Here is a 27,910-nt window from a genome sequence, read left to right as displayed (position 1 = left end):
GCATTTCTAAAGGAGAAAGGGACACCAGGGGAGCAAAACATAGCTCCTTGTTGATTAATTAAGAACACTTAGGCAGCATTCAGGGGAATCAATCACTTGTAGCCTGTGTTTTTTCACTCAGATTTCTATATTGTCAATTAGTCCTTAAAATGACTTATGTAATTTGTGCTTTTAGGATGTCAGGTGTTAAAATTACTTTTCAGCACAACCCACACAAACCCTGATTGGGTTCATTTATTTGTTAAATGAGGTATGGATTCAAGGGAGAAATTATGGGGGACACGGAGTTTGTTTTTAAAATGAGAAAAGATGCTGAGCAAAATGAAGCTACTGATGAGAGAAATGGAGCTTACAGAATTGAAAGGAAATAAGACATTCATACAAGACTGATGGTTGTTGTTGTTGTTGTTGTTGTTGTTTTAAAAAGGTACTATATAGTCAGGGTTCAAACACAGCCATGCAATGAAAACCCTCAAGGCTGGCTTTGGGAAGAAGGGTTTAATTGATATATTGGAATGTCGCAGATGATGGTAGCAATCTGAGTACCTGCCAGGAAAAGCCAAGACAGGTACTGGGGGGAAGACCAGCTCTCCATTTGGATTGGAGCAGGATAAGCAGGAGGGGAAGAAGGAGGAGAAACCTAGAAAAGAGAGGTTGTCATCCAATAGGAAATGTCTTAAATGAAGAAGAGATTCAAAAGGGAAGTGATTACCAAAGGGGAAAACCAATTTAAAAGGTCATTGAAAGAATCCAAATACAGACGAATACCTGAGCTCTGGAGAGAAAAGTAGCACAAGTGACAGAAACACAATGAGAGAAGCAACACAGAGGTGGCCACAGAGGTCACATTGAAAATGCTGCTGGAAGCAGCCCAGAAAAGCCACGACAAGCACCCCCAAAGTCTTCTTCCCAACCGGGAGTCAATTACAACAAAACTGCAGCAAGTAAATGGGAGATGAGTATGGAAGGTCCTAATTGACTGAATCCAGGAGTAAAATGAACACGCAGTCACCTCAGGAGCTTATTTGATTATTGGAAGGAAATGAGCTGAGGCATAATGCCAGGTATACGTAGTAGCTCGGAGCACAGCTGGCAGCGTGCTTTCAAAGCTAAAACAGTCATGCTGGCCCACAATGCTGCTGCACAGACAAAAACCCTCAAGAGGCTGGGCCTTTCACCCTGAGGTCAATTGCCCCAAAACAATCCCATGTCAATATTAATGTTCCACTTTTAGCAAGGTAGTGTCAGTAATAATCTTTGTGTCTGCATTCTTTTTTTTTTTTTTTTTTTTGGTCAGTCATGGAGCTTGAACTCAGGGCCTGGGTGCTGTCCCTGAGCTCTTGAGCTCAAGGCAAGCACTCTACCACTTGAGGTTTTCTGAGTGGTTTATTGGAGCTAAGAGTCTCATGGACTTTCTTGCCCAGGCTGGCTTTGCATAGTGATCCTCACATCTCAGCCTCCTGAGTAGCTAGGATGACAGGCGTGAGCCACCAGTGCCTGGCTGTGTCTGCATTTCTATAGCTTGAGATTCTTAGTGTAACTCATGACTGAATAGGATGTCACCACTCCAAGGGATCATTAAGCCTGTCCTTGGACATCTCCAGTAATGTACACCTTACTTCATGTCTTCAGTAATGTTTCTCTTTTATCCCCTTTTCCCCAACAATTACTATGTCTGCACGTTTCCCAGGTATTTTGCCGCCTTGTAGAAATTATCACTTCTCTTCATTTATGGGACAGTTCATTTAACTCATCATTTCTGATGAGTGCTTATCAGATACAAAACTCTGAGTGAGGCTCTAGGCAGACAGAAGACAAAGAGGCAACGTTCCCTGAACTACCAAGATGAACAGTAATCATGGTCATGAATGGAAAAACACTATTTTTGAGCATTGTCTGAAGGAAAGAATCACTGTCTCCACTTGGTGATGGGAAGAATTTTTAACACAACTGAGTAAGAAAGTACTAAACAGAGAAGGGACTTATCAGATATGTCAATTTCTCTGTAACATCATCATTTACATACCTAGCATTCAAGAAAACTTAAAATGTTCAAAACTGAATTCTTAGCTTCCCATACTATTTATTTGTGTGTGTGTGTGTGTGTGTGTGTGTGTGTGTGTGTGTGTGTGTGCGAGCGCTTGTGAAAGCTGGGTTTGAACTTGCTAGGCAAGTACTCTAACACTTGAACTATGGCCCCAGCCCCTGTTTTTAGTTTTTTGAGAAATCTCCATGCTGATCTCCACAGTAGCTGCAGTAATTTGCAGTCCCACCAACAGTGTACGAGGGTTTCTTTTCATCCACATCTTTAGAGCATTTGTGCTTATTTGTTTTCTTGATGGTTACCATTCTTACTGGGACAATATAGAATTTCAGCATCATTTTCATTTGTATTACTTTTCTGGCAACGAATGTTGACCGTTTCATCATGTCCTTATTTTCCATTTGTATTTCTTTTTCAGAACACTTTGTTTAATTCAATTGCTCATTTATTCATTGGATTCTTTGTTCTTTTGGTGTTTAATTTTCTAGTTCTTCGTGTATTCTGGATATTAATGCCTTGTCAGATGAATAGCGTGCAAATATTTTCTTTCATTCGGAAGGCTGTCTCATTACTCTAGTAATTGAATCCTTTGCTGTGCAGATGCTTTTTAATTTAATACAATCCCAGTTGTCAATTTTTGCTCTTATTTCCTGAGCTATTAGAGTCCTAGTCAAAAAGTTGTTGACTACAGCTTTGTACATTTGCCCTATACTTTCCTTTAATAGTTGCAAATATTCAGGTCTTCAGTTCAGATCTTTGATCCATTTTGAGATAATTTTTGTACAAGATAAAAGAAAGGTAATACCCTTACTCTTCTACATATGGATATCCAGTTAACCCGACATCCTCTATTGAAGAAGCTATCTTTGTCCAATGAATATATTTTGAAATCTTTATCAAAAATCTGATGCCCGGGGCTGGGAAGGTGGCTCAGTGGTAGAGCGCTTGCCTTGCATGCATGAGGCCCTGGGTTTGATTCCTCAGCACCACATAAGCAAAAAGAAAAAAGCCGGAAGTGGCGCTGTGGCTCAAGTGGTCGAGTGCTAGCCTTGAGCTGAAATGCTGAGGGACAGCACCCAGGCCCAGAGTTCAGGCCCCACGACCAGACCCAAAAAAAAAAAAAATCTGATGCCCATGGCTGTGTGGGTTTATTTCTACTCCACATCATTGGTCTATATGCATTTTTGTGACAGTACCATTCTCCACAAACTAAACATTAAAAATTAATAATATAATTCATAAATGGGCAAATGAATTAAACCATTGTTAATTAAATAAGCCAGGATTAGGAAGATAACTATAATACATGCCATCTAGGCCTTAAAAAAGTAAACAACACCAGGGTAAAACAGAGAAGGTTTGAGGGTGGCAACCGAGGGAAGGGCAATGGTAGATAAATGAAGTGGATGATGCATGTGTGAATGTGATCAAAGTCCTATAGAAAGGTATGAAATAGAGTAATGAAACCCACTAAAATTATAAGAAAATGTTGGGGAGGGGCCTGCTACTTGAACTACACTTCCATTTCTTCCCCATGTACTTTAACATCTTCTTATCAGAGTCTTGCCCAAATCAAAAGGTTGTAATACATTATTCATGTTGGCCAGGCCAAAACTCTTGAGCATTTTTTACTCCTGTATTTCCTATCTTATATACAGTCTGTCCTGGACTCTTTTCAATTCTGGCTACTTCTCAACATTTCGCCTTGGTGAAAACCCATCACCTTTCTCCTGGCTCTTTTCATTATTCTTTTCTCATATACACATATGATGCACTTTGATCATATCCAGCTTACTTCAATCTTCATATTCACTGTCCTCTCTCCTGCTGGTTCCCACTCTATTGAATACTCCTGTCATATCTTTTTATTCGTCTATATTCCCATATGAGACAGAACATGAGATTTTTGTCTTTCTCTGGTTTATTTTGTTTAACATCACAATTTCCAGTTCCATCCATTTTCCTGAAAAAAAAAAACTGAAATGATTTTATTCTTTGTGGCTCCTTGTCAGAATATTATCTGTCAGAATGGCAATCATCGCAGAAACAATAAGCATTAATAAAGATTCAGTCTCTGTGAAAGTGAATATGGAGATTCCTCACAAAATCTGGACTACCATAAATCCTGCTATAACACTCAGGTGCATGTATCTAAAGGAATGTAAGTGAGCACAAATAGAGATACCTGCCTATCTGTGTTTACCATAGCACCATTTACAACAGCCAAGCTGTGGAATCAGCCTGTGTCCACCGCCCAATGAACAGATGAAGTACACATGGCTCATGCATACACTGGAGTGTGCATTCAACCTATAAGACTAACAAATTATGGTACTTTCAGGAAAAACATGTTAAGTGAAGCTAAGCTCAAAAAAATAGCACAGGTTTTCTCTCAAATTCAGAATCTAGAGCTAAAAAAATTATGACATGAATATAAAAGGAGGACTGTTTAAGGAGGGATAAGCAGGAAGAGAGTATGATAGCATATAACAATGATCTAAGTACATAGAATGCATGGATAAAAACAGTATAATGAAACCCACCAAACATTGTTTTTAAAAAGCAAAAGAGGGGCTGGGAAGGTGGCTCAGTGGTAGAGTGCTTGCCTCACCTACATGAGGTCCTGGGTTCAATTCCTCAGCACCACATAAACAGAAAAAAAGCTCGAAGTGGCACTGTGGCTCAAGTGGTAGAGTGCTTGCCTTGAACTGAAGAGCTCAGGGACAGCATCCAGGCAAAGAGTCCAAGCCCCATAACCAACATTTTAAAAAAGCAAAGGAGTAAGGGGGAATAAGAAAGAATAATGGGGACAGGATGAATTTGATCTAAGTGCTATATATGCATGTATGTAAATACCACAAATGAAATACGTTTGGATAATTACTATACACTAAAAAAATGAAAAAAGAAGAAAAGCTTAGAATGTGACTTCCTGGTACTGTGCAACTAAATTTTACTAATCTGAAATCTTGATATAACAATTGTGGAAAAAACTGTGCCCCTTATTACTCATTGAGTACTCTCCCTCTGGTAAAAGTAGAATTTCTTTACTAGTTGTTCTGATCAGTGCCATCAAGGCTTAAATAAGGGAAGCTTTTAGGACACAAATTTGTGCTTGTTATCAACATCCACAATAGCAGCAGCAAGCAATAACAAAAACACAAGTTCCCAGAATATATAACAGTAATTGGAAGCACTAAATTTCTCCTCCAAAGCACACAAATATAGATGCATCTCTCTCTGTGTTTCTCTGTGTCTCTCTGTGTCTGTCTCTCCCCCCCCCTCTCTCTCTCTCTCTCTCTCTCTCTCTCTCTCTCTCTCACACACACACACACACACACACACACACACACCATCCACCCTCTTCCATGAGCACTAGCACAATAATCTCACTGGTTAGGACTGCAGGATACATACAGAAAAGGTACTATTATTTTAGTATTTCAATCAACTCCAGTAATAATATCTTTCCATTTTGTAACCCCAAGGGAAACTTACATCTCTGAAGCAGCTGAATGGCCAAGATACCCACCTTGTAAACTTTGATCAGCACCTCACAGAAACTGCAGGTTCTTTCTGTTAATGTCCAGCCCAATGTGCTCTCCTGCAGGAAACACAAAATAGACACCTGGAGCAAGGCAGGGAGCTTGCCAACTGAGAGCTTAAACATTTATCGCAATAGAGTATTCCTTGGGTTTCCACCATAATGAAATCCTAAGCAACCACAGGTACCTTGGAAACACCAAACTTCACATGGTGCTGTGAATTCTGATTAGTCAATTCACATTGTTGATATGTGCCATGGATATAATGCATTTGTTAGTGAGACAAAAACTAGTGATATAGGACCTCACTCATTTCATATAATCAGACACAAATCTAGTATTTCATTTGGGATTCTCTTTCTGTAAAATTGAGGACTACTTTTAGGGTAAATGCAGAGCATTTCAGATGAGTTTGCCAGTCAAATGGATGAGTAGATATATGCATGTGACAATGAAAAGAAAACACTGTGTGGTAGTCCTTAGCTCTTTAGGCCTAAACTTGCTGTTCAATTCTGCTTCCAAAAGAAATGAAAAACATGTTGACTAATCACTTTAGTTGAGTATGTTTTGGATTGTTCTAACCAAGTATAGTTCACAACTATTTTAGCAATGATAGCAATCAAAATACACTAAATTTTGAATGATGCTTCACAATCTAAATTCACATTATAATTCTCCATGTTCAAATACTTTACGTAGAAAAATCTAAAATATGCAGCAGTATAACATATTTGGGTGTTCTGCTCGTGAGCTTATTCTTTTTCATCTTCATAGCTCCTTTTCAATTGGCCAACAAGACCATCTGAAGTACGTAAACCATGCTCTATTACATAAAAAATAAAAATAATTCTATCAGCTAAATAATTCTATCAACTCTATGTTCTGATCTGCTGTTGGTACTATAGAAGTTTACTTTATAATTATTCATTGTACTATCCGTTTATATATGAAGCACCTTTTAACATTTGTACTACCTCCCATCATTGTATAAAGGCAAGCATAAGAACATCACAAAAGACTTCAAAATCAAGCTCATTTGCACTTTATTTTTGTTGGTCATGGGACTTGAACTCTGAGCCTGGGCCCTGTCCCTCAGCTCTTCAGCTCAAGGCTAGCACTCTACCACTGAGCCACCTTCCCAGCCCAGCCCAGCCCACTTTCTCAACCTGTTAGAGAGAGCTTTGCACAGGCACACAAGCAGAGCATGTCTTCATACCCGCTGCTGCTCTGCCCATGCTTTCCTCTTCCCTCTCTTTGTCCAGCCAACAGGTAGGCCCAAATGTTTCATGGCAGCTCCTTCTTGGCCACAAGTTCTGAGCTGCCACTCTTCACACCTCAGGGCCGAGGAAGGCATGTTGTCCTGATTCCTGGATCATACCTTGGGCGTAATTCCAGGGCCTATCTCCCATCACAACTTAGTTGACTGCTTCAAGTTTATCTTCCTAGAGACTATAACATTACAGCAGGGATCAGACTTTCTATATGTCTTCACACGGTGCCCTTAATAACTCCATTGTTTAAAATAGAAGTGATGTTAAAAATATCTACCAACAAGTGTGATATGAGCACCAACCACTCATAACAGATGCCAGCTCTGAGCAACCTACATTGCCTTATTGTGGTGCACTATGCACTTATTCTTTTGAGCAATAAAAATAACAATAAGCTCAGAAATAGGAAAACAGGGATCCAGGCACTGGTGGCTCATGCCTATAATCCTAGCTACTCAGGAGGCTGAGATGTGAGGATCATGGTTCAAAGCCAGCCTGGGCAGGAAAGTCCATGAGACTCTTACCTCAAGTTAACCACCAGAAAACCCAAAGTGGCACTGTGGCTCCAAGTAGCAAATTGCTAGCCTGAGCAAAAGAGCTCAGGGACAGCACCTAGGCCCTGAATTCAAACCTCACAGCCAACAAAAAAATGAAAAAGAAAGAGAGGGGGGAGGACAGGGAGAGGAAGGAAAAGGAGAAAGAAGGAAGGAAGGAAGGAAGGGAGGGAGGGAGGGAGGGAGGGAGGGAGGGAGGGAGGGAAGGAAGGAAAAGAGAAAAAGAAAACAGGAGAAACATTTCAGGACCATCAGAATGAGGTAGTATTGGGGAAAAGACCCTCCTCCCAATTACAAGCAAGGACAGTAAGAAGATAAATGAGACCAAATTAACCTAAAAACCTTGCATACAGCAAAAGAAACAATGAACATTGAAACGACTAAGCCTGGTTAGGGGGCGAAGAACTGGAATGTCAGCACTTGAATGGCTAAAACGGAGAATTGAGAGTTGAAGGCCAACCTAAGCTAGATAGGGGGACTCTCAAAAGACCAAGGGCTGGGGTGGAGCTCACTGGTAGAGTGCTTCCCTAGCATGCACAAGTCCCTTGGTTCATTCTCCACTGTAAGGAACGGAAGAAGGAAGGAAGGGAGAGAGAAAAACAGGAAAGGAAGAGAAAAGACAACCTATAGGATGGGGAAAAACTGTTTATAAACTCAACATCTGAGGAATGTGGAACAAACTCAATAAACAGCAAAACAGCAGATAAATAATCCAATTAAAAGCTAGAGCCAGTGGCTCACACCTGTAATCCCAGCTACTCTGGTAGGTGAGATCTCAAGATCATGGTTCAAAGCCAAGGCAGGCAGGAAGTCCATGAGACTCTTATCTCCAATTAATCACCAAAAAAAGAAGTAGAGCTGTGGCTCAACTGTTAAGAGTGGAAGCCTCAAGCTGAAAAGGCTCAGACCCTGAATTCAAGTCTAGGACAGCAAAAAATAATAACCCAATTAAAAACTAATAATAGGCATAGATATATGTCCAAAGAAGATATTTAAATAATCAATAGATATGAAAGTGCTCAGCATTATCAACAATTGCAGAAATGTGCAAAGCAAAACCGCAATGAGAACTATCCCACTCCATAGCACAGCTGTTATCAGAAAAACCAAAGACAACAAATGTTAGAGAGGAGGTTGACAAGAGGGAATCCTTGTGCACTGCCAGGGGAGGGAATGGGAGGGTTGAGGTGGGTTATCAGGTTCAAAAATACAGTTAGAAAAGACAAATGAGTTCTAGTATTCTTTAACACAGTAAGGGGATTGTAGTTAATAATTACTGAGGGCATATTCTAAATTAACTAAAAGGGTATTTTGTAGTCAACACAAAGAAATAATAAATGTTGGAAGTGACTGATGTAATTGTCTGATTGGAACACTTCACATTGTATATATGTATTGAAAGATTCACATTTTACACCATTAATATATGCAATTCTTATGCCTCAAAATAAAATAGATTCAAACTTAACGGGGATTGGGAGTCAAGAGAAGAGACAGAGAAAACATTCATGTACTAAAAAGTTGTTCCATCTCAAGAAGAAGAATTTCTTCTCAGGGTGTTTATCTCTTTCCATTTCACTGAGCTTTTGAAAGGTGTTTTTCATAAGTATGCGCCTGGCTTTGGATTCAGGGAAACAATTAGACAAATAGGTTCCTCCCACAATTAGATCAAGAGAGCTGATGCCCTCTGGTGGCTAGATGTGGTAGTAACCACAGCCCTTCCAGAAAAAGACGGATAAACTTGACAGTCAGTGCTAAAGGAATGAGAGGTAAAGCCCTCTAGATTTAGAATATTGGGATGGATAGGGATTCTCATGTTTCAATTGTTCTAGTCACAAGTGAGAATTATGTTCATATTGGCATGTAAGATGAGAGATCGGAGATTTGGAGGCTTAGACATATGTCTCGGAGCTGGCACCAGAGCTCTAATTTAAGTTGGTAGTTAAATACCCTTTTAGTGCACTGTATCACAATCTGTCTCAGAGAAAACCCCTTCTTAAAGTTTCACAGCATTCTCTCTTCCTGTGCTTCCACTGTAATGGAGGGAGATGCTTCTGGAAGATGGTAAAGAAATTAAAGGGCTGGTTTCCACAGCCTTGTGGGCTAGGATGGTTGTCTGTGAATTTCATAAATTGTGAAGACCCAGGAAAAAAAATGAAGACAAAATGTGAACATTCATTATTAGAATTACAGAACCTTCTTCATTTGTGACATGTGGTCAAAACTGGTGGTCACATACCACAGGCTACAAAGGCAGATAGATAGGCTTAGGTCTTCACTATAACTGTTCTTAGATTTGTGTGCTCTCCCAATATGAAGAAATCAAACATGGACTAATGAGAAGGTGAAGAGGAAGGAGAAAGGGGGAAAAAAGAGAGTAGGAGCAATATTATCAAAGTGCATTATAATCATATACTACAATGAAAACTTTATTTCTTACAATTAATATGCCCTAATTCTAAAAATAATTGTTTTTTTAAAAACGTTTTCTGCCAGGCACTGGTGGCTCACACCTGTAATCCTAGCTACTCAGGAGGCTGAGATCTGAGGATCACGGTTCAAAGCTAGCCCGGGCAGGAAAGTCCATAAGACTCTCATCTCCAATGAACCACCAGAAAAATGATAGTGTCACTGTGGCTCAAGTGGTAGAGTGCTCACCTTGAGCTGAATTGCTGAGGGACAGGCCCAGGCCCAGAGTTCAAGCCTCATGACTGACAAAAAAAAAATGTTTTCTATGACAGGTAGAAGAGTCTTTAAGAGTGCATAAGAATATCACTCAAATCAAATAATACATGAGTAGTACATGACAAACACAGAAACCAACCCACTTCTCATATGAAGCAGAATTCCCTCTATTCCGTCCCTGACAGGAGGCCATTCATTCACTCATTATATAAGCAACTAGCAACAACGATGGCATGCTCCAAAAGACATCCTATTGTCCATTTAGTTATTGTCTATCTATTGCAATTATAAACCTCATGTAGAAACTTCATTCCAGTCCAGCATAAGATAACCCAGTAACTGAGAGAAGGCATGTAGCTAAGCCTGAAGCTTTAACTGGATACATTGAGGATCAGAGAAGTGGCCATTGTATAGCATGGATTCCCACATGTTTACATTGTGTGCCACTCAATCGAAACCCTTCTATCCCTCTCCCTTTTTTATGGACTCTTACTCAGAAAGTGATCAAACACTGAAGGGGTAGTAAGGAAAAGGAAATTTTTCTAGAGACATTCACTTTTATGGTACTTTCTCTTTAAAAATCTACATATGAACACATTTTTCTCAGCCTTAGATCTCAGCTAAGGGTGAGATCACAACCCCTGAAGAATACTCAGCTCTGCTGTGGCCCACGAGAAGAGAAATATACACTTATAGGAAAGTCATCTTCCAAACACAATGATTGGGAAGAGCTCATGGTGCCAGGTTGCTGTAGCATGTACACTGATTTGGTCAATTGGTAATTAAGTAGATAGCTTCATGAAGCACTCCTCATGTACCACAGTCTCAGTCTCTCCTGCTTCTGCCCTATGGAAGGGTCTCAGTCTTCAATTGGACCGCTAGCATATCTTCCTTACCTGTCATTTTCCCACTTAAACCATAACATATTTATGCTTCCATTTCATTGTATATACTCTATCTAGAATTCAGTGAATTTTTTGCATGAGTGAATTTGAATCTTCTTTTTACAATTTTTTGATCCACTCTCCCTGGATTTTCAGCTTAATGTATGGTAAATTTTCCTACTATGTCCATTGAGACCTTGATCCTCCTCCTTTAATTTTTCTGTGTAAGTTGTTTCTCCAGCAGAAAGCTCAGCAATTTTTATAACATCTTCCAATTCACTAATCTTATTTTTTTTAGTTGGGCTTATCTTTCTGTTAAGTCCAACTTCAAAATGCTCATTTTATTCCTAGTGGGTTACAGACCTCTTCTCAATTCTTTTTCACATCGTTTTGATGATTTTCTGTTTCCTGTCTTTTCAAGATTATCTTTTATTCTTTGGTTGTAGTAAACCATAATTATTACAGTATATGCCACATAATTATGATATCTAAAGGCGCTGGGGGTTTGTTTTTGCTCTCTATTCTTTTCTACTGTCAAAGTATATCTTCTTTTTTAATGTAGCATTATCTTTGACTGTGAAGCAACATATTGAAAACTTATTTGTACACATGACTCTGAGCCTAAGATAACTCCTTGCTGAAGAATCTTTTCATTTGCTGGCATATGTTCAAATGTCTAGGAACACAAGATTGTGTCCAAGGCCACATTAATCCAAGACCAAGGCTTCAGAGTCCATAGCCCACCCAGGTGATGAGGATGCAGACAGCAAGGCCCAGGCTGGGGCTCAGAGGGGTCACAATTATCCTGACGCCACAGCTGCTCAAGGTCTCAGCTATAGCAGCAGGAAAGCTGACCAAATTCCCTATTGGCTTAAGCTCCAAGCTTTGACTTCTGTCCCCACTACCCACGATACCCCAAAGCACAATACAATTTCACAGATCCATTAACTTCCCTCAGGACAAAGGAAGGCAGCATCTAGTGCTGCCTTCACCCTCTGCTGATGGTTTCTTTCTACATTTCATACCATTTGTTTGTTTGTCTTCACTGGGAAAATGCATCCCAGTTATCTAGCTTGCCAGTACCAGAACCAAAAGATTTTTCCAAGATAACCATCAGCTTGTGTCAGTCTTTGTACAAATCCTTTTTCAAAAGCTTACTGCTAGCCAGGCACCTGTGGCTCACACCTGTTATCCTAGCCACTCAGGAGGCTGAGGTCTGAGGATTGCAGTTCAAAGCCAGCCTGGGCATGAAAGGCCATGATACTCTTATCTCAAGTAACTACCATAAAACCAGAAGTGGCACTGTGGTTCAAGTGGTAGAGTGTTTGCCTTGAGTTGAAGAGCTCAGGGATAGCGCCCAAGCCCAGAGTTCAAGCCCCATGCCTGAACCAAAAAAAAAAAAAAAAGCTTATTGCAACATCTAAAATAAAAAGTAAATTTTACATTAACTTTTTCAGTAATATTTGTAGCCGAAGGTAACAAAACTTCAGGCTTGCCTTCCCCTGACAATGGCCTGGGGAAGGAAACATTCCACATGCAAACAAATCTACTCCCACCTGCTGGTAGTTGCCTGAATTTCCTGTGAAAGCTCACCCGGAAAACAGCCTTCTGGAAGGAGGCAAAGCTACAAAGAAGACTTCCAGTTTTTTCCTCTACTGGTGTGAGACCTTACCTTTTTCTACTGTTGGCCTCAGTTTCCTCATATCACAATGCAAGTGGCTGAACTTGGAGTAACCTTCCCCAATTTTTGGCAAGCAAAAATTGTGTGTACCAGCACATCAAGATGATAGAGATGACAGAGACCAAACGAATAGGGGGGTAGATTGAATTATTCTTGTATGTGATAGTCGATGACATACACTCGCACTACCCCTTCTTTCTTCTGTGACCACATGGAGATAACACTCTTATTGCAATAGTAGAAGGGGAAAGGAAAGGAAGGGGTGAGAGCGCGTTGCCCTTTACAAAAAATATTTTTGTTCTGTTCCATTCTAACGTGGCTTTGGAAGGTGACAGTAAAAGTGCAGCGCAGTGGCTCCAGCTTGTAATTGTAGCCAGTTGGGAGGCAAAGAGCAACAGGTCATGGTTCGAGGCCAGCTGGGGTATAAAGTTCTGAGACTGTCTCAACAAATTATCCCAGCTATGGGGGAAGCACTATGGCTGGGCACAGTGCCACCTTGCTGTTATCCCAGAGACATAGAAATATCCCCACATAATGTGAAAGCGTACCTTCAAACTCATCAAGGGGAGAAGGCACTGCAGCTGGGCTCAAGTGATAGAGCACCTGAGTAGCAAGTGCAAAATGCAAGTAATTAAATTTCAAGAGTAAAGACTGAACCCCTCAAGTTTGAAAACAGCCATCAGGAAAGGGAGGATTTGCTGAGTCTCAGCAATTCCAATTCACCAGGTACTGAGGGAAAATGGAAGAGGGGTGTGTTTTTGCATTGGTGTCCCCAAGTAACTGAGACTGAACTTGCCACCTATTTTGCAGTGGGTATGGGTACATACCTTGCTCTCAGTTGAAGTTTCTCCAGTCAGGACCGGCTCTACCTTCGGAGCCAAGCATCCACTACCGGCTCTTTGCTGGTTAATTAGAGGTAAGTCACGTAGATCTGCTTCTGCTGAGTTTCAACTGTGAGCTTCAGATCTGAGCCTCCTGGGTAGCTAGGATTCAAGGAGTAAGCCACCTGGGGTGGCTTGAGATCGATTTTGTCTACAACCTTTTTGAGTGATATGATTCGAAAGGTGTAGGGGCTGGTGAACAAGGTTTGTCATGGAATCACCCTGGAGACCTAGGGGACTGAGTGAGGGTTCTGTGGATGCGAAATAGCCTTCCGTTGGCTCGAAGCAAATTTCCAGGTAGTGGAAAAAATAAGCACCCTCTTGTTAGTCTGTAGTCTTTTCCATGTGGAACCTCCCTCCAACTCTGAAATGATCTGACACAGAATCACGTTGCAAGAAGACTCCAGGAGGCAAACCCTTCCCGTCCCCTAAATTATTTCCTGAGCACCGAAAGTGGGGCAAAAAGCACTCTGGGAAATTTAGTTGTTCAGACAACTCCCAGGAGGCCAGCAGGCCAATTTCCATGCTAATATGGCCAGAGCGCTGTCACTTGGGTGACCTCCCTTGGATCCTCCTTAGTTCGGGTCTAGGCATCAGCGGTTCCTAATGGTTCCTTAGCCTGGAAAGCACGAGCAGAAAGGCTACCACCTGTTCTTCAAGTGTGCCCAAGTCTCTCAGGGCGTAGATCCAACCATGACAGTCAGATTGCCTTCACTACAAAATACAAACTCTTGCACACAGCATCTCTTGGGGGAAGCACACACCCACCCCCTTTTTTGCGTTTTGCAGAAAGAAGATATGCAGGACCGGGTGTCCCTGGCCGCCAGCCCTCGCCCAGCCTTCAGCAGCCAGCCCTGCTATCCCTCCCAGGCCCGGGCCCCACCCCTGTCTCCGGAGCTGGTCTGGGGATGACTGCAGAGTCCTGAAGGGGCGGGGGGCCGGGCGGCGCGCAGCCTGAGGGCGGGCCGAGGCAGGAGCGCGCGCCTTTTTGTGCGCTCTTGGCACCTGCCCGATTGGTTCGGGTGCGTGCTGCCGTCGGAGTGGGCGGAGCCAGCCGCGCGCCCCGCTTGCTGCCCAGTCGCAGCCAGGAACTGCTGCAGACGGAGCGCACCTCGCAGCTAGCAGGCGCCTTCCAGGGAGCGCTGTGTCCGGCCGAGCGGCTTCTCCCCCCCAACCTCCCACGGCTAAGGGCTCCGGACTCCGGGCTCCCGGAACCCTCCAGCCCTAGGCTCAGAGGTGACCATTGGCTAAAAGGCTAGCAATCCTGTCCCCCTTCGCCCAGTACTGACCCAACCCCGACCCTGACCCCAACCCGTCCCTTTTTACAGCTCTCCGCAGCAGTCTCTCTGTGGCCCCCAGAGAGCCGCAGCCATGGGCATCCGAGCCATGCTGCGAGCCGCTGCGCTCCTGCTGCTCATCCGGACTTGGCTCGCCGAGGGCAACGACCCCCAGCCCACCCCGCAATTCCAGATGGAGTTCTCCTCTGCCCTGCCCAAAATCGTCGTGGATCTTTTCAGGTGGTAAGTGGGTACCGCCACGCTGGGCTTGGTGGGCATAGGGGCTAGCAGACGGCTACGGGCCTCTTAGACGAATGGACTACGGTCTGGAGGGGGAAGGGAGGAGGACTCGGACTGCCTGCCCCCAAGGGAATGGCATGGGAGTGGGAACAGTTAGTTAACACTAGTTAGTTAAGCACAGTCGTATGCTTCAGCCCACCTGTTACTGTGGCGCATGACTGCCCCCCCCCCCCGACGCTGCCACCCACGCGTGTGCCTAAACCGCAGTCCGGACGGGAGGATGGCCCCCTTCTCAGAGTCTACCCGACCACTGTCTAGGGCTGAGGTTGGAAGCAGCCTTCTCCAGTCACGTTCTTTCGCACCTGTGGAATTAGAATGGTGTTTGGGGGTGCAATAAGGGGGATGGACAAGTCACAGAACAGAAGAGACACCTGTAGAGTGCGATTTTGTCCATTCCTTGCGGCAAATGAGTGTGTCCACATATGTGTATGGGGTGTGTGGGTGTGTGTGTGTGGGTGTGCAGAGGTGAGGGACTCTGCCACAAATGGAAATAAACTGAGCTTAGTGGGCTTTCTATGCTTATTCCTGTGAAAACATTTGAAGACACGTCAGGTTTTGCTTGTGATTGATTTGAAGTTTATGTGAGTCTGCAAGTATCTCAAAAGGTGTTAAGTGGTCTTTTTTACATGTACATCACACAGAAATGTATATTTGTGGTGGCCACAGATCGGAGGGCTGACACATGAGAAATGTGTGGATCGAAACATGCGGGAATGCATTGCTTTAACCTGGGAAAAATTCATGTGCACACTTTAGAATGTAGCAAAATGAAATTTGATTATTGAGGAAGATGAGCAATAATTTTAAATGGCAAGGCAGAAATGAATACGTATTTAGATTAAAAGGGCCATGGGGGGTAGTTGGGCACAGTGCCAGCAGATGGCCCTGCAATGCCCTTAACCCAACATATCACATTAAACCAATGAATACGCACAAATGCACATGCGCATGCACGCACACACACACACACACACACACACGCACACGCACACACACACAGAGGAGGGAAGACATATTTGATTAGGCAGGGCATCAAAGATCTGAAGAGTCGCACTGATGCCCAAGGCCTGTTATTCACAAGCCCTTTGGGGATGAGGCTTTTTTTATGTGGGGGGGGGGGGGGAAAAAGCCCATCTGGAGGTGTACTGACTGGGTGAGCAAATATGAGAATCTTGAATGGCCATCTTGCTGCAGAGTTGAGCTGGATTCACTTATATATGTTCAGTACAAGAAACCTCCAGGCCATAAGCACATGCTTAGTGCGAGAGATGCCTGGTCCCAGAATGGATCTTTTCGAGGACAGCTCCAAGCCCCAACAATCTGAAATGGTTTGATCCAATGAGAGCCATAAATCTCTGCTACATGAAGAAGGTTCACTCTCTTGCTCTCTCTTTTCTCTCTGCGTCATATGCCATATGCCAAATCTGGGGGAAAGAAAAAACAAAGGTGTACAAAAGCAAGGTTGACATAAACATGGCAAAAAAAAAAAAAAATTCCCAGAGCAAGCAGAGGGAATCTGGCTTTGAGCTGGAGAATATTCACTCCACTCAGGATGGCGGTGAGTGGGAGATGACTTTCCTTGGGTAATCAGATACCACTAGAAGACACCCCCCTCCCCAATCTGCAAAGCAGGATCCAAGCTGACCTCAAGGTAGAGGCTCCTTAAAGGGTTGATAGGATTCAGCTTTCTGAGGGTCCCCCCTTCCCACTGTTTTTCCTCTCCTCTTCTCCTATGGCATCCCCTCCTCCCCCACCTTCTAGTCCTTGTGCCCCAACCTTCATGAAAGCTAGGAGGGGGGAGGGGGAAAAAGAGGCTGCGTCACTGCTGTGCTGCTGCTGGCTGACTCACTGCCTGGAGCGGGGAGGGGAAGAGCAGATACACATATGACTGCGTATGTCTGCGGATGTACAGGAGCAAGGAAGGCTCTGGAAACTCACCCACTGGCAAAATGGCCACAAGTCAAGCAACATTTTACTCATGACTTCTCTATTGCAGCAACAACTGTGCAAATGGAGGTGTGGTTCAAAAGATCTTGGACAGGGTGCTGTCCAAATACGATGTCCGCCTGAGACCAAATTTTGGAGGTAAGTTATGTGCACACTAGAGGCTGTTGTGGATGGCAGAGTAGAGCTAAGACCCAGCCAGCGAGTCAACCCTATAAGTTGACCAGTGACATTTACCCAGAGCCTACACCTCTGCCTCCCCAAGTCCTGTCCTTCTCAACCTGCAGAGCCCTGCAAGGGAGCACTCCCGGGCCCCTAACTTCAGCTCTTTAACCCTCTGAAATGGCCCTCATTTCCCTGTCTTCATGTGCAAGGGGCCTTATGCCCACTCCTCACTTCCTAGCTCTATTGCAATGCTGTCTGTAGAAGCACTACACATTCTGTGTTTGAGTACATGCTTTGCACCCTGGGCATTCTCCCTATTCTGATAGCTCAAAACTGAGGCTTTGGTCTTTTCTGTTTCCTTTTCCTAAGCCACCTAGGCCTGAGGTACTTCCACTGCCTTTCAGATCCCGCCAAGTTCAGCCCAATACACACACTGCATTCAGTGTGATCAGGGTTGTACAGCTTTATCTGAGTTGCCAAATAAAGTCCAAACTAAACACCTTGGCCCCACACTCAGATCTCCAGCACAGAGATGAGATGACCCCCTCATAACTGCGCACCCAGCACCTTTTCTGTAGTGTGTGGATTGCATATGGAGGGAGGTCAGGGTGTGTGGCAAGCAGAGTGGCACAGCACAGCCAGCATGCTCTTCCATGGCATGGGCCTTTGGGCACTTGTACCAAGCACCACAGAAAAACAAGGGAGAAGCTACCTCATTTTCTCCTTGTCTCTTTCTTACACTTCTCCAAAAAGGCTGACTAACAACCATTTAAGTGCAACAAGCACATTCTCCCCACTCTTTCAAGGCCAAGCTGCCACCTTTACAGGAATGCAGCACCAAGGGAAGGAATAGGGGAAGAATGAATCTTGGTGCACAATACCTCTGAGACACTTCACTGCTATCATTCAGGGGAGGGGGAAGACATACATTAAGCAGGAAAACCTGGGCATTGGCCATCTTTTATGGGCCCATTTCATAAAAGATGGGACACCTGGATTAATGTGGCCAAACTGTACGTGAAGGCAGCAGGACAAGGACAACTCAGGCATACTAGCAATTAGACAGAAGAGGGCGCTAGAGGCTCTACGGCCAGGACTGTTGTATAGTAGATGTGGTGAGATCAGTTGATGGCGCAAGCAGTGAGGACATCCTCTAAAGGTACAGGGGGAAGAGAATTATAAGGTAGTAATTGGGGGAGGCGGGGAGGGGAGAGTGCTCCCAGCAACCCTTGTCACTACAAAACATTTTCTTGAATAGCTCTGAATGTGGAGTCTGGACTGCGCCTTCAACACAGAGGCCCATTGACCCTTCTTCCCAATAACAGTTTTCTCTGAAATTCCCCACTCCCCCTGCATCCAGCATGGAATCCTTTCAGGACTTAGTCTTCTTACATACAAGCAATGTGCATGTGCATATACAAGGGGCCTGACACAAGCACTTGATACTACCATGTGAAGGAATGCATAGGACATATCCATCATGAGATACCTTACTTACACAAGCTCTCATCTCACTTTGCATCCAATGTAGAGAAATTAGAGAAATATCCTTCCTCTGGGTCACCGTGCCCCTCTTGTCCCTTCGGTTGTGAGACCTTGGGCAGGTGTTTGTCCTGGCCTCCTGGGTCCTCTGCATTACACCATAGGAGAAGGACTTTCCTGATTGATGGAGAATAAACTTCAGAAGTTTTCCCTGAAGAAAGGAGCTGGCAACCTAGCCTCTCTGGCTTGATGCCTGCCTAGCAGAGCTTGCAGCCATTAAAGGTGTGGAGGTGGATTAAACTGTTTTCAGAGACCCTGTCACTACACAGTACTTTCCTGGGGTTTGTTCACAATAGTCCTGAATGTAGAGTGTGACCTGGGCCCTAACACAGTGGCCCACTTACTTCTCAGCTGCCAGTCATATGCCTATTACCAATAGCACTTTGCTTTTTGAAGTACTGGGCTTGGAATAACACATTTTACTCTTTTCAGCACAGCTTCTGGGCAATCAGCCTGCAGTGAAACCAGCAGGCCGAATTGCAAGCATCACGAGTGTTTCCCTAGCAGCAGTGTGATGTAATACACAGAATAATGGCTTTGCTTACAAGGCTGAGTGTAGACAGCTTTGAGCTGACAGGGAAGAATAAAAATGTGTTTGTCCACAGTGCCCTACAGTTTACAAAATGTTTACTCATTCATGATCATATTTGAACAGTGCTAATACCCAAGCCTCCAAAATGCAGAATGCAGAAGAACAGTGCTACACACACACATTCACATTCACTCACTTGCATACTCAGGCTCACACAGACACTCATCATTCACAAGAGCACATGCACAAATTCATTCACATATAAAGCACACAACACAGTCACATATTCACTTAAAGTCTCACATTAACACACACACAACTCTGCCCACAGTGCACATATACATAAATATTCACTCATAAAAACATGCTCATAGCTACAATTATGGAAGTTCAAACATACAGATATATTACATCACATACCTGCACACCTACCTGTGATCAGCCACCTAGAGGAGCATCAAAGTTCATTCACACACATGAATGAAAACGTTAACATGCTCACGTATACACATAAACATTGTGATACGTTTATTCACACAAAACATCTTCATTCATACTCACAAGTCCATTGACATAATTTAATATACAATAATATGTTGATATCCAAACATGCTTACATGAATAAAAGTTCTTATCAATTTAGCCGCACGTATGAGTGTGCACATTCATACATTTATACATATAGTCACACAGACCCACATGAATGTGTTCACACATTCACTCGTAAACATGCTCACTTATAATAACACACAACTCCTCCCAAAAAGGCTGAACAGGTCAGCGCACACATGAACAATATCACACATTCACTCACACAAACATGCCCACATATCTAAACACATTAGCAGATTTCCTCACACACATTATCATTTGCCTACACGCGTGTACATGTGTACACACTCACTCTTGCATGTACCCAGTGATGTTGAAATTCACTCACACACACAAGCACTCAGACATGAACACATAAAGAAACTTGTCACATATTCATACACACATAAACACACTCACATGTTCACTCACATCAAATGTGCCCACATACTCAAACACAAATGTATTCAAAAAGACACACCTTAAGGTTCTCTTTCACACACATACACACATGAACATGCTCACAGCTTCACTCATACATAATTGCACACACAAGAAAACATACATACATGTGAACATCCTCACCTACAGTCCCATTCACTCACAATCTGAAAATGTATATGCATACACTAATAAATATATATGCAGTAAGATACATAATGCAGTGTGTTGCATTCAGACACACATGAGCATTCTCTCACCTGAAATGCTCCCAAATTCTCATGAACATGTGGACATGTCGTACAGCATGCACACATATACTCGTGTCAGCCTGACAAGGGCACACACATAAGCATGCTCATGCATTCACTCACATAGACATTCTCCCTAAAAACACTAACATGTGTAGACACTCACAGCAACCCATATTTACTATACCTCTTACACACTCAAATCCAAGCACACACACATTTCCTGACACACACAAACATGCATGCATTCATTGGCTCACACACCCACTCCCAAACACTCATGAACACATTCACATGAACACACTCATACCTCCATGCTCATTCACACCCATAAAGTTCACACTGTCTTCATCATTCACACATGAGCACACATATACTCACACGTGCTCACACTCTTTCATACAGGCATGCTCATGAAATTCTTCACGTGATCACACACATTCACTCACATACACAGGCTTGCATACACAATCACTCACAGTGTAACAGACACAAGCTCGCCAACACATGCATGCTCACATAGTCACTCCCTCCTGCTGTCCCCTGTCACAGTCCTTCCCACGCATGCATTTCTCCCACACAACACACTGAGGTTCATTTACGTGCTCACACATTCACTCACAAACATGAGCACTCTCCCAAGTTCACTCATAAACACAAGCAGAACCTTGGCTCTAATTTCTGAAATCATATATTTTCAGCTCTTCATCAGAAAACATTTATAAAAGAGTTCTTCCTTTCCTATAATCTCATTTCCCTGACACCTTTCTTTTAGCAGAGCCAGCCCTTGTTCTTAAGTGTTTGCTCTACATTTACTAGATTAGTACTACCTTTTTCCTATTTTACCCAGGAAGAAACAACTCTCAAAGAGGTTAAGTGACTTATCCAAGTCATACAGCAAACAAGTGCCCAAATAAATTCAAACTTGAGAAATGTGGCACCTGAGTCATGCCCTTAACCTTTATCCCAACCTTCAACTAAGAATGTTTTCCTATACTGTAGGTGCCCCTGTGCCCGTGGGAATATCTATCTATGTCTCCAACATTGAACAGATCTCTGAAATAAACATGGTAAGTGTGCCAGTTCCAGCCATGCTTCTGGGGACTGGGAACAACCAACACGAAGCAGAGTCATAGCCAGCTCTATTCTAACCTGTAACACTGACATGGAAAAACAGTAAGTTTTGGAAAAAACAAGCCCCCTGGAATAAATGTAAATTGATTGAACCTTCACATCATACCATATCCAGAAATTCAGTTCTGGATGGATTACAGACTCAAAAGTGAAAGATTTATGAAGTTTTTTTAAAGATCACATTAAGCCATGTGCCAATGGCTGACGTCTTTAATCCTAGCGATTCAGGAGGCTGGAATTTGAGAATCACAGTTTGAACCTGGGCAGGAAAGTCCATGAGACGTTCATCTCCAATTAACCACTGAAAATCCAGAAATTGAGGTGTTGCTTAAATGGTAGACCACCAGCCTACTTTTTGAGGAGAAAAGGCCTAGGGACAGCTCCCAGGCCCTGAGTTCAAGCCCCAGTGAAAAGGAGCAGCTCATATACTCACCAAACTGGGAAGAGTCAAACATCAGCCCAGGCCAGTGTTGGTTTGCTGCAGGGATCGGTGACCCTCACCTACTCTTGGCTCTTGGCAAGAATAGAAACTGGAACTTTCATTTTGTTATTTCATTCTGGTTTAGGTACATATGATGCTTTCCAATTATTATATTATGGTATGTTCATCTATGGAAATATACAAGAATGAACATGAAGAAATTATTGTTATACATATCTTCCTGAGTTGATTTCAACATTAAATAGAAAAACAGGTTGCAAATACATACAGTATGGTTCCATTTGGATTTAAAAAAACGAAGTTCAGCTAAGAAATTGAACTTCGTTGACTTATATATGTAAACATAGGCTTTAACCCAAAATGAGGAAATTATCATCATAAAAACTAGAGTCATTGTTACTGCTAGGAGACAATGGAAATAAGTTCAGAATGGCACATATTAGGATTTGCAAGTTACTGATAGCTTTCTATTTCTTAACCTAGATTTTAATTACAGATAGTTCATCTTACTATTCTTGCATAAAGATGCATAGGTTTCATGCACTCATTTGTAGTTATGTGTTTCATCTAGTAGCTTACAACTGACATTTACCTTCCTCTCACCAGGACTATACAATCACAATGTTTTTGCATCAGACATGGAAGGACTCACGCTTAGCCTACTACGAGACCAACCTGAACTTGACCCTGGACTATCGGATGCATGAGAAGTTGTGGGTCCCTGACTGCTACTTCCTGAATAGCAAAGATGCCTTCGTGCATGATGTCACTGTGGACAATCGCGTGTTTCAGCTCCACCCAGATGGGACAGTGCGGTATGGCATCCGGTGAGATCACCTGGGAGCCTGGAAATTCTCATCAGGCTTCCTTCTTGATTACTTCAAAACCTCTTGGTTTCTCTGTTTCACTCTAAGTGTCTCTATATTCCTTACATATAGGTCAGTCCTCAGGGTTCCTCGTGCCTCCTATGTGTGCAGTGTGATCAGAAATGGTTGCTTGACTGAGATTGACTTTTTCTTTTTCTTTTTGTTTTCCTTGGCAGACTCACTACCAAAGCAGCCTGTTCCCTGGATCTGCAGAAATATCCTCTGGACAAGCAGGCTTGCAAGCTGGAGGTGGAGAGCTGTATGTATTTCTCCTATGAACCTTTCTCCCCTGCCTGGGGCCACAAGAGTCAAGAAACCAAAGACAGCATATGTCCTTCCTTCTGCCCTGCCCCTGCATAGGCAGATGGTCAGCATATGAATGGTAGATTCATGGAAGGAGATTGAGTGTAGGGGTCTATTTGCAGCATGTAGGAGCACGTGGCCTTTAGGTTGTAACTAATCCTACTGGGAAATGGTACCTTGCTCTTTGGGAACTATGTATAAGCTCACAGGAAGGAGCTCAGAGCAGCTTTGCTACACACTCCTTAGTGACTAAGAAACTCCCACGTCAGTGAGCTCTTTCCAAGGGCCCACTGTCTCTCCCATGCTCACACTCAGCAAGCCCCTCTCCCCAGATCACAAGGTGCAACCGTGCTTTGGTTTTTCACACACTGCTTTGGTGTGCCTGTGCCTATTTCCCAAGACTATTTCTCTCCCTCTCCCAGATGGCTACACTGTGGAAGACATCGTGTTATCCTGGGAAGACAATGACAATGCCATCCGCATGGCGGAGTCGCTGCAAATCCCTCAGTTTGCTTTCCTGGGAAGGACAATTACTAGCAAGGAGGTGTATTTCTACACAGGTGAGTTTGGCTCTTTCCTTCTCTCCTAAATCTTGCCCCTTTTGGCACAACTCTGAACTCTTGGGGGACTCTGCTTTTAGTCCCTACACTCTGAAGCCTCCTTCCCTAGTTCCCTCCTTCTGGACAGAAACAATAAAGGGCAAGTCCCAGTGGCCACCTGTGTAAATGCAGAGCAGGTATGGAAGCACTGGGCCAGAGTTACAGCACTCTACATCTGGAGGAGAGGGTACACGCTCCTCGTAGCACTGGCCCCTCTCCCTGTTTGCGACTTGGGAGCATCTCTTGTCTCTCCCATTCCCAAACTTCAGCTCACATGGAGAAAGTGAGGAAGGAAGGGGGAGAGGGCAGACATGGGACATGCAAGCCTGACATCAGGATGTCTCCTTGCAGGTTCCTACATGCGCCTGGTACTGAAGTTCCAAGTCCAGAGGGAAGTCGGAAGTTACCTTGTGCAAGTCTATTGGCCCACAATCCTAACCACCATTCTCTCTTGGATATCATTTTGGATGAACTATGATTCTTCTGCAGCCAGAGTGACAATCGGTAAGTCCTATCTCAGGGAAGAACTTGAGTCATTTTTCTCAGAGAAAAAGGCTGGGAACAAGGAATGAAAATCTGGAGCCTTATGTGACTGCCCAGTTGAGGAAGGAAGATGTTTTTTTTCTTTTTCTTTTTCCTTTTCTTCTTTTTGGTTGTCATTGGCCATGGGGCTTGAACTCAGGACCTGGGAACTGCCCTGAGCTCTTTTCCTCGAGGCTACCACTGTCCTACTTTGAGCCACAGTACCAATTCTAGTGTTCTGGTGCTTAGTTTCAGAAAATAGTCCCACAGGGTTTTCCTGCCTGGCTGCCTTTGAACGGCAGTGCTCAGATCTCAGCCTCCTGCGTAGCTACGATTACAGGTGTAAGTCTTTGGCATCAGGTGGAAACAAGGATTTTTATAGTTTGCATTGTACAGGTGCTAAGCCAATCCCCAGTGGACAGACTGATACTGGAGATGGGGCATAAATGGTCCATAGCATGACAATTCATTACTGATTGAATTCATAGACTTTCTTGAAGATATACAAAATGAGTAATAAATTTAGATCAGAAAGTCTATAAAATAAATATCGATTATGAGAGATATCCTAGTTAAGCCTCAGGGGTTTTCCAGAGGTAGAACAGCTTTAACCAGCATCTGGTGGAATGTGGAAATGTAACCTCTGAGAGTCTAGAGGAGGAAGTGGCCCAGGTCTTAGTGGCTGAAACTCTTGTTCCAAAGGAATTGGAATGACTTGGAGCAGGCAGAGACAAACTTTACATTTCCCAATATAGAAATGCTTGGATTAAAGACCAATAAAAGAGACTAAATCATAAGATACCTGAGGCCAGAGAGCTTCAAAAAGACTGTCAAGAAAAGGTTTTGAGCCAGAAGCCCAAGAGATTACTTCCCCCAGGGCTTATCTTCCTCACCTTTGAGGCAGTCTCCCCTGCCTCTAAAGAGCACATTGTGGACTCTTAGTATATGTGCAATGTTGTGCAGTTCCAAAAACTTCCCCAGATGCTAATGGATGATCTGTGCACTGAGAGGCAACCAGCAGAAAGTGGGGCTAAAGATGTAGATCATCATGAAGCCTTGGGCTAGTGATTTGGAAGTCGATCCTAAGAGCAACCGGAGGTTTAGTGAGGGGAAAGGAGGAACGAGGAGAGCACAGTGGGAGACCGCCCCACACCTCCAGTAGCTTTTGATCTCTTCCTATGCACTGTAGGCCACGGGAAGACACTAAACCTGTGCTGTGTCATTTATAGGCCTAACTGCAATCCTCGTTCTGACTACCATCGACTCCCATCTCCGGGATAAACTTCCCCATATTTCCTGTATCAAGGCCATTGACATCTATATCCTCGTCTGCTTGTTCTTCGTGTTCCTGTCCTTGCTGGAGTACGTCTACATCAACTATCTTTTCTTCAGCGAAGGACCTCGGCGCCATCGTAGGCGACAGAGGAGACCCAGAAGAGTTGTTGCCCACTACCGCTACCAGGAAGTGGTGGTGGGAAATGTTCAGGTTTGACTTTTTTGACTGGCAATCAGTTTTCCCTGAGCACCTCTTAAGCCCAGGCTTAGTGCTTGACTCATTTGCATTCCATACTTCCTTTCATTTTCATACACGCCACACGCCTGCACAGCATACACCCACAACAGATAACCGAGGAGTAGGACTATTTTACAGCATTCCTTTTTAAAAATGACCATTGTCCAGCGTCACGAGGCAAGAAGTGACGGAGCTAAATTTCTCCAGATCTTTGGGCCAAATTTGCTCCACTTTGTATGCTTCCAGAACAGGTGATGAAGCCACAAGGAAAGCAGGCACAGGGAGGCTGAAATGAAGACAGCCACCAGAGAGGCTGGCTTGCCCTAACCTTCCTTCTTTGGCACTTCAGACTCCCAAGGCCAAGTTGAGGCTTTTGCTTTGGGCACTATGTTAATATCCAGCAACCTCCCTCTTTCACAGGGAGCCCAGCCTCGCCGGCCTGAGCAGCCTCCCGCCAGCACACACCGCTCCCAAGGCAGCAACTGCCCCCAGGGAGACACTGATTTGGCTGCAGCCCTGACTTTCCCTTGCATGCTCACAACCTCTTGGTCCTGTTTCTCAGTCCCTTGAGCTCCAGTGATTTGCCCCACCCACCCCCCAAGAGGAGATGACTGTATCTGTCAAAAACATCAACAGTAGCATTTCAAGTGCCGATGAGGACAAGTCCCTTCCCATCTCCCTTTCCCCTCAGTCCATATCCACTTAGGTGACAGGGAACTGATGAGCCTATCCATTATCTCCTCAAAGGATGGCCTGATTAACGTGGAAGATGGAATCGGCTCTCTTCCCGCCAGCCCTGTGCAGGCCCGCCTGGCAAGCTCAGAAAGCCTCGGCTCTTTGGCGTCAACCTCAGAGCGGGCTCCTCTGGCCACCCCGGAAAGCCTCAGCCCACTCTCTTCCCCCTTGGGCTCGGCCCAGCTGGCCACTGGAGAAAGCCTGAGCGATCTCCCCTCCACCTCTCAGCAGGCTCTTCATGCTTATGGCTCTGGCTTTGACAGCTTGCCCTCTGATGACTCTTTCCTCCCTATTGAAACCCCCAACCCTGCTGAGGCCCGTGGCTGTGTTGAAACCTCTGACGATGAAGACTACGAAGACTATGAAGATTATGAAGATGACAACCTGAGCTTGGATGAGAGCCATGACCTTGACCCCAGCAGGAGCCCCATGCTGCCCCACGGCCAGAGGTGTGTGCAAGAAGCAAGCTGTGACCTTGATAAGATCCAGAGCTTACACGATGACATCAATGTTGAGAGCACCTGCCCTGACCTTGAGGAGCAACGCAAGGGCAATACTGACAGTATCTGGAGCCTTAAAGATGAGGATTTCATGGCCTATGACCAAGACAAGGACAGTAGCTCAGATTCCGAGGACAGTCGCCCCCCAAGCCCTGGGTGCTCCTTCACTGAAGGGTTCTCCTTCCACCTCTTTAATCCTGATTATGTCCCTAAGATCGACAGGTGGTCCCGGATCCTCTTCCCCCTTTCCTTTGGGTTGTTCAACGTCGTTTACTGGCTGTACCATTTCTATTAGTTCCCAGCGGCCAGAGCAGCATGGGACACCGTGCTCTGCTCCCTTCTTTCAGTTTTCTTCTTCTTCTTTCCTCTATTCATTTTATTTGGTGGTTATTTTGGCAATCTAATCAATTCAACACTTCTCTTTATTATCATGAGGTAGAGAGTAGTTGAAGGAACATGATCTGGCCAGAGGGGAAGGAATTGAGGAGAGTTGGAGGTAAATAGAACATTGATTTCCTTGTCTGCTGGAAGACTCTCGCCTTTTCAAACACTTCTAACAGTTAATAAGCATAGAAAAGCCCCTGGAAATGTATACAGACAAGCCAAGTTGGGAAGCAAAAGAAGGATGTGAGACTTGCTCACACACATTTCTCTGGGCTTTTCTGTGCCCTTGAGGTAGCAAATGTTCTTTTTCATTTCTCCTTTTCT

General features: G+C 44.0%; 1 protein-coding gene across 1 annotated transcript; it reads left to right on the top strand.

Annotated features, from left to right (window-relative positions):
- The first annotated feature begins 14,903 nt into the window (after positions 1-14,903).
- Positions 14,904-27,497, top strand: Gabrq (gamma-aminobutyric acid type A receptor subunit theta). The gene is made up of 9 exons (XM_042680416.1): positions 14,904-15,065; positions 17,119-17,207; positions 21,591-21,658; positions 22,771-22,991; positions 23,207-23,289; positions 23,756-23,893; positions 24,284-24,436; positions 25,684-25,940; positions 26,715-27,497. Exons 1-9 carry the CDS (start codon positions 14,917-14,919, stop codon positions 27,495-27,497), a joined length of 1,941 nt encoding a protein of 646 aa, XP_042536350.1. The 5' UTR covers positions 14,904-14,916.
- The last annotated feature ends 413 nt before the right edge of the window (positions 27,498-27,910 follow it).

This window comes from Dipodomys spectabilis, unplaced genomic scaffold (assembly GCF_019054845.1).
Source record: "Dipodomys spectabilis isolate Male_0828 unplaced genomic scaffold, ASM1905484v1 ptg000060l, whole genome shotgun sequence".
Taxonomy (NCBI): domain Eukaryota; kingdom Metazoa; phylum Chordata; class Mammalia; order Rodentia; family Heteromyidae; genus Dipodomys; species Dipodomys spectabilis.
The sequence above is the reverse complement of the archived record's forward strand: the minus strand, read 5'-3'. Positions and strand labels throughout refer to the sequence as shown.

What these genes read in the sequence shown, in the direction of transcription:
- Gabrq (XM_042680416.1), top strand. Translation starts at nt 14,917, where the DNA reads ATGGGCATCCGAGCCATGCTGCGAGCCGCTGCGCTCCTGCTGCTCATC. An exon ending in ACAGTGCGGTATGGCATCCG is followed by an intron (nt 22,992 to 23,206) that starts GTGAGATCACCT and finishes TTTCCTTGGCAG; the next exon opens with ACTCACTACCAAAGCAGCCT. An exon ending in CAAGCTGGAGGTGGAGAGCT is followed by an intron (nt 23,290 to 23,755) that starts GTATGTATTTCT and finishes TCCCTCTCCCAG; the next exon opens with ATGGCTACACTGTGGAAGAC.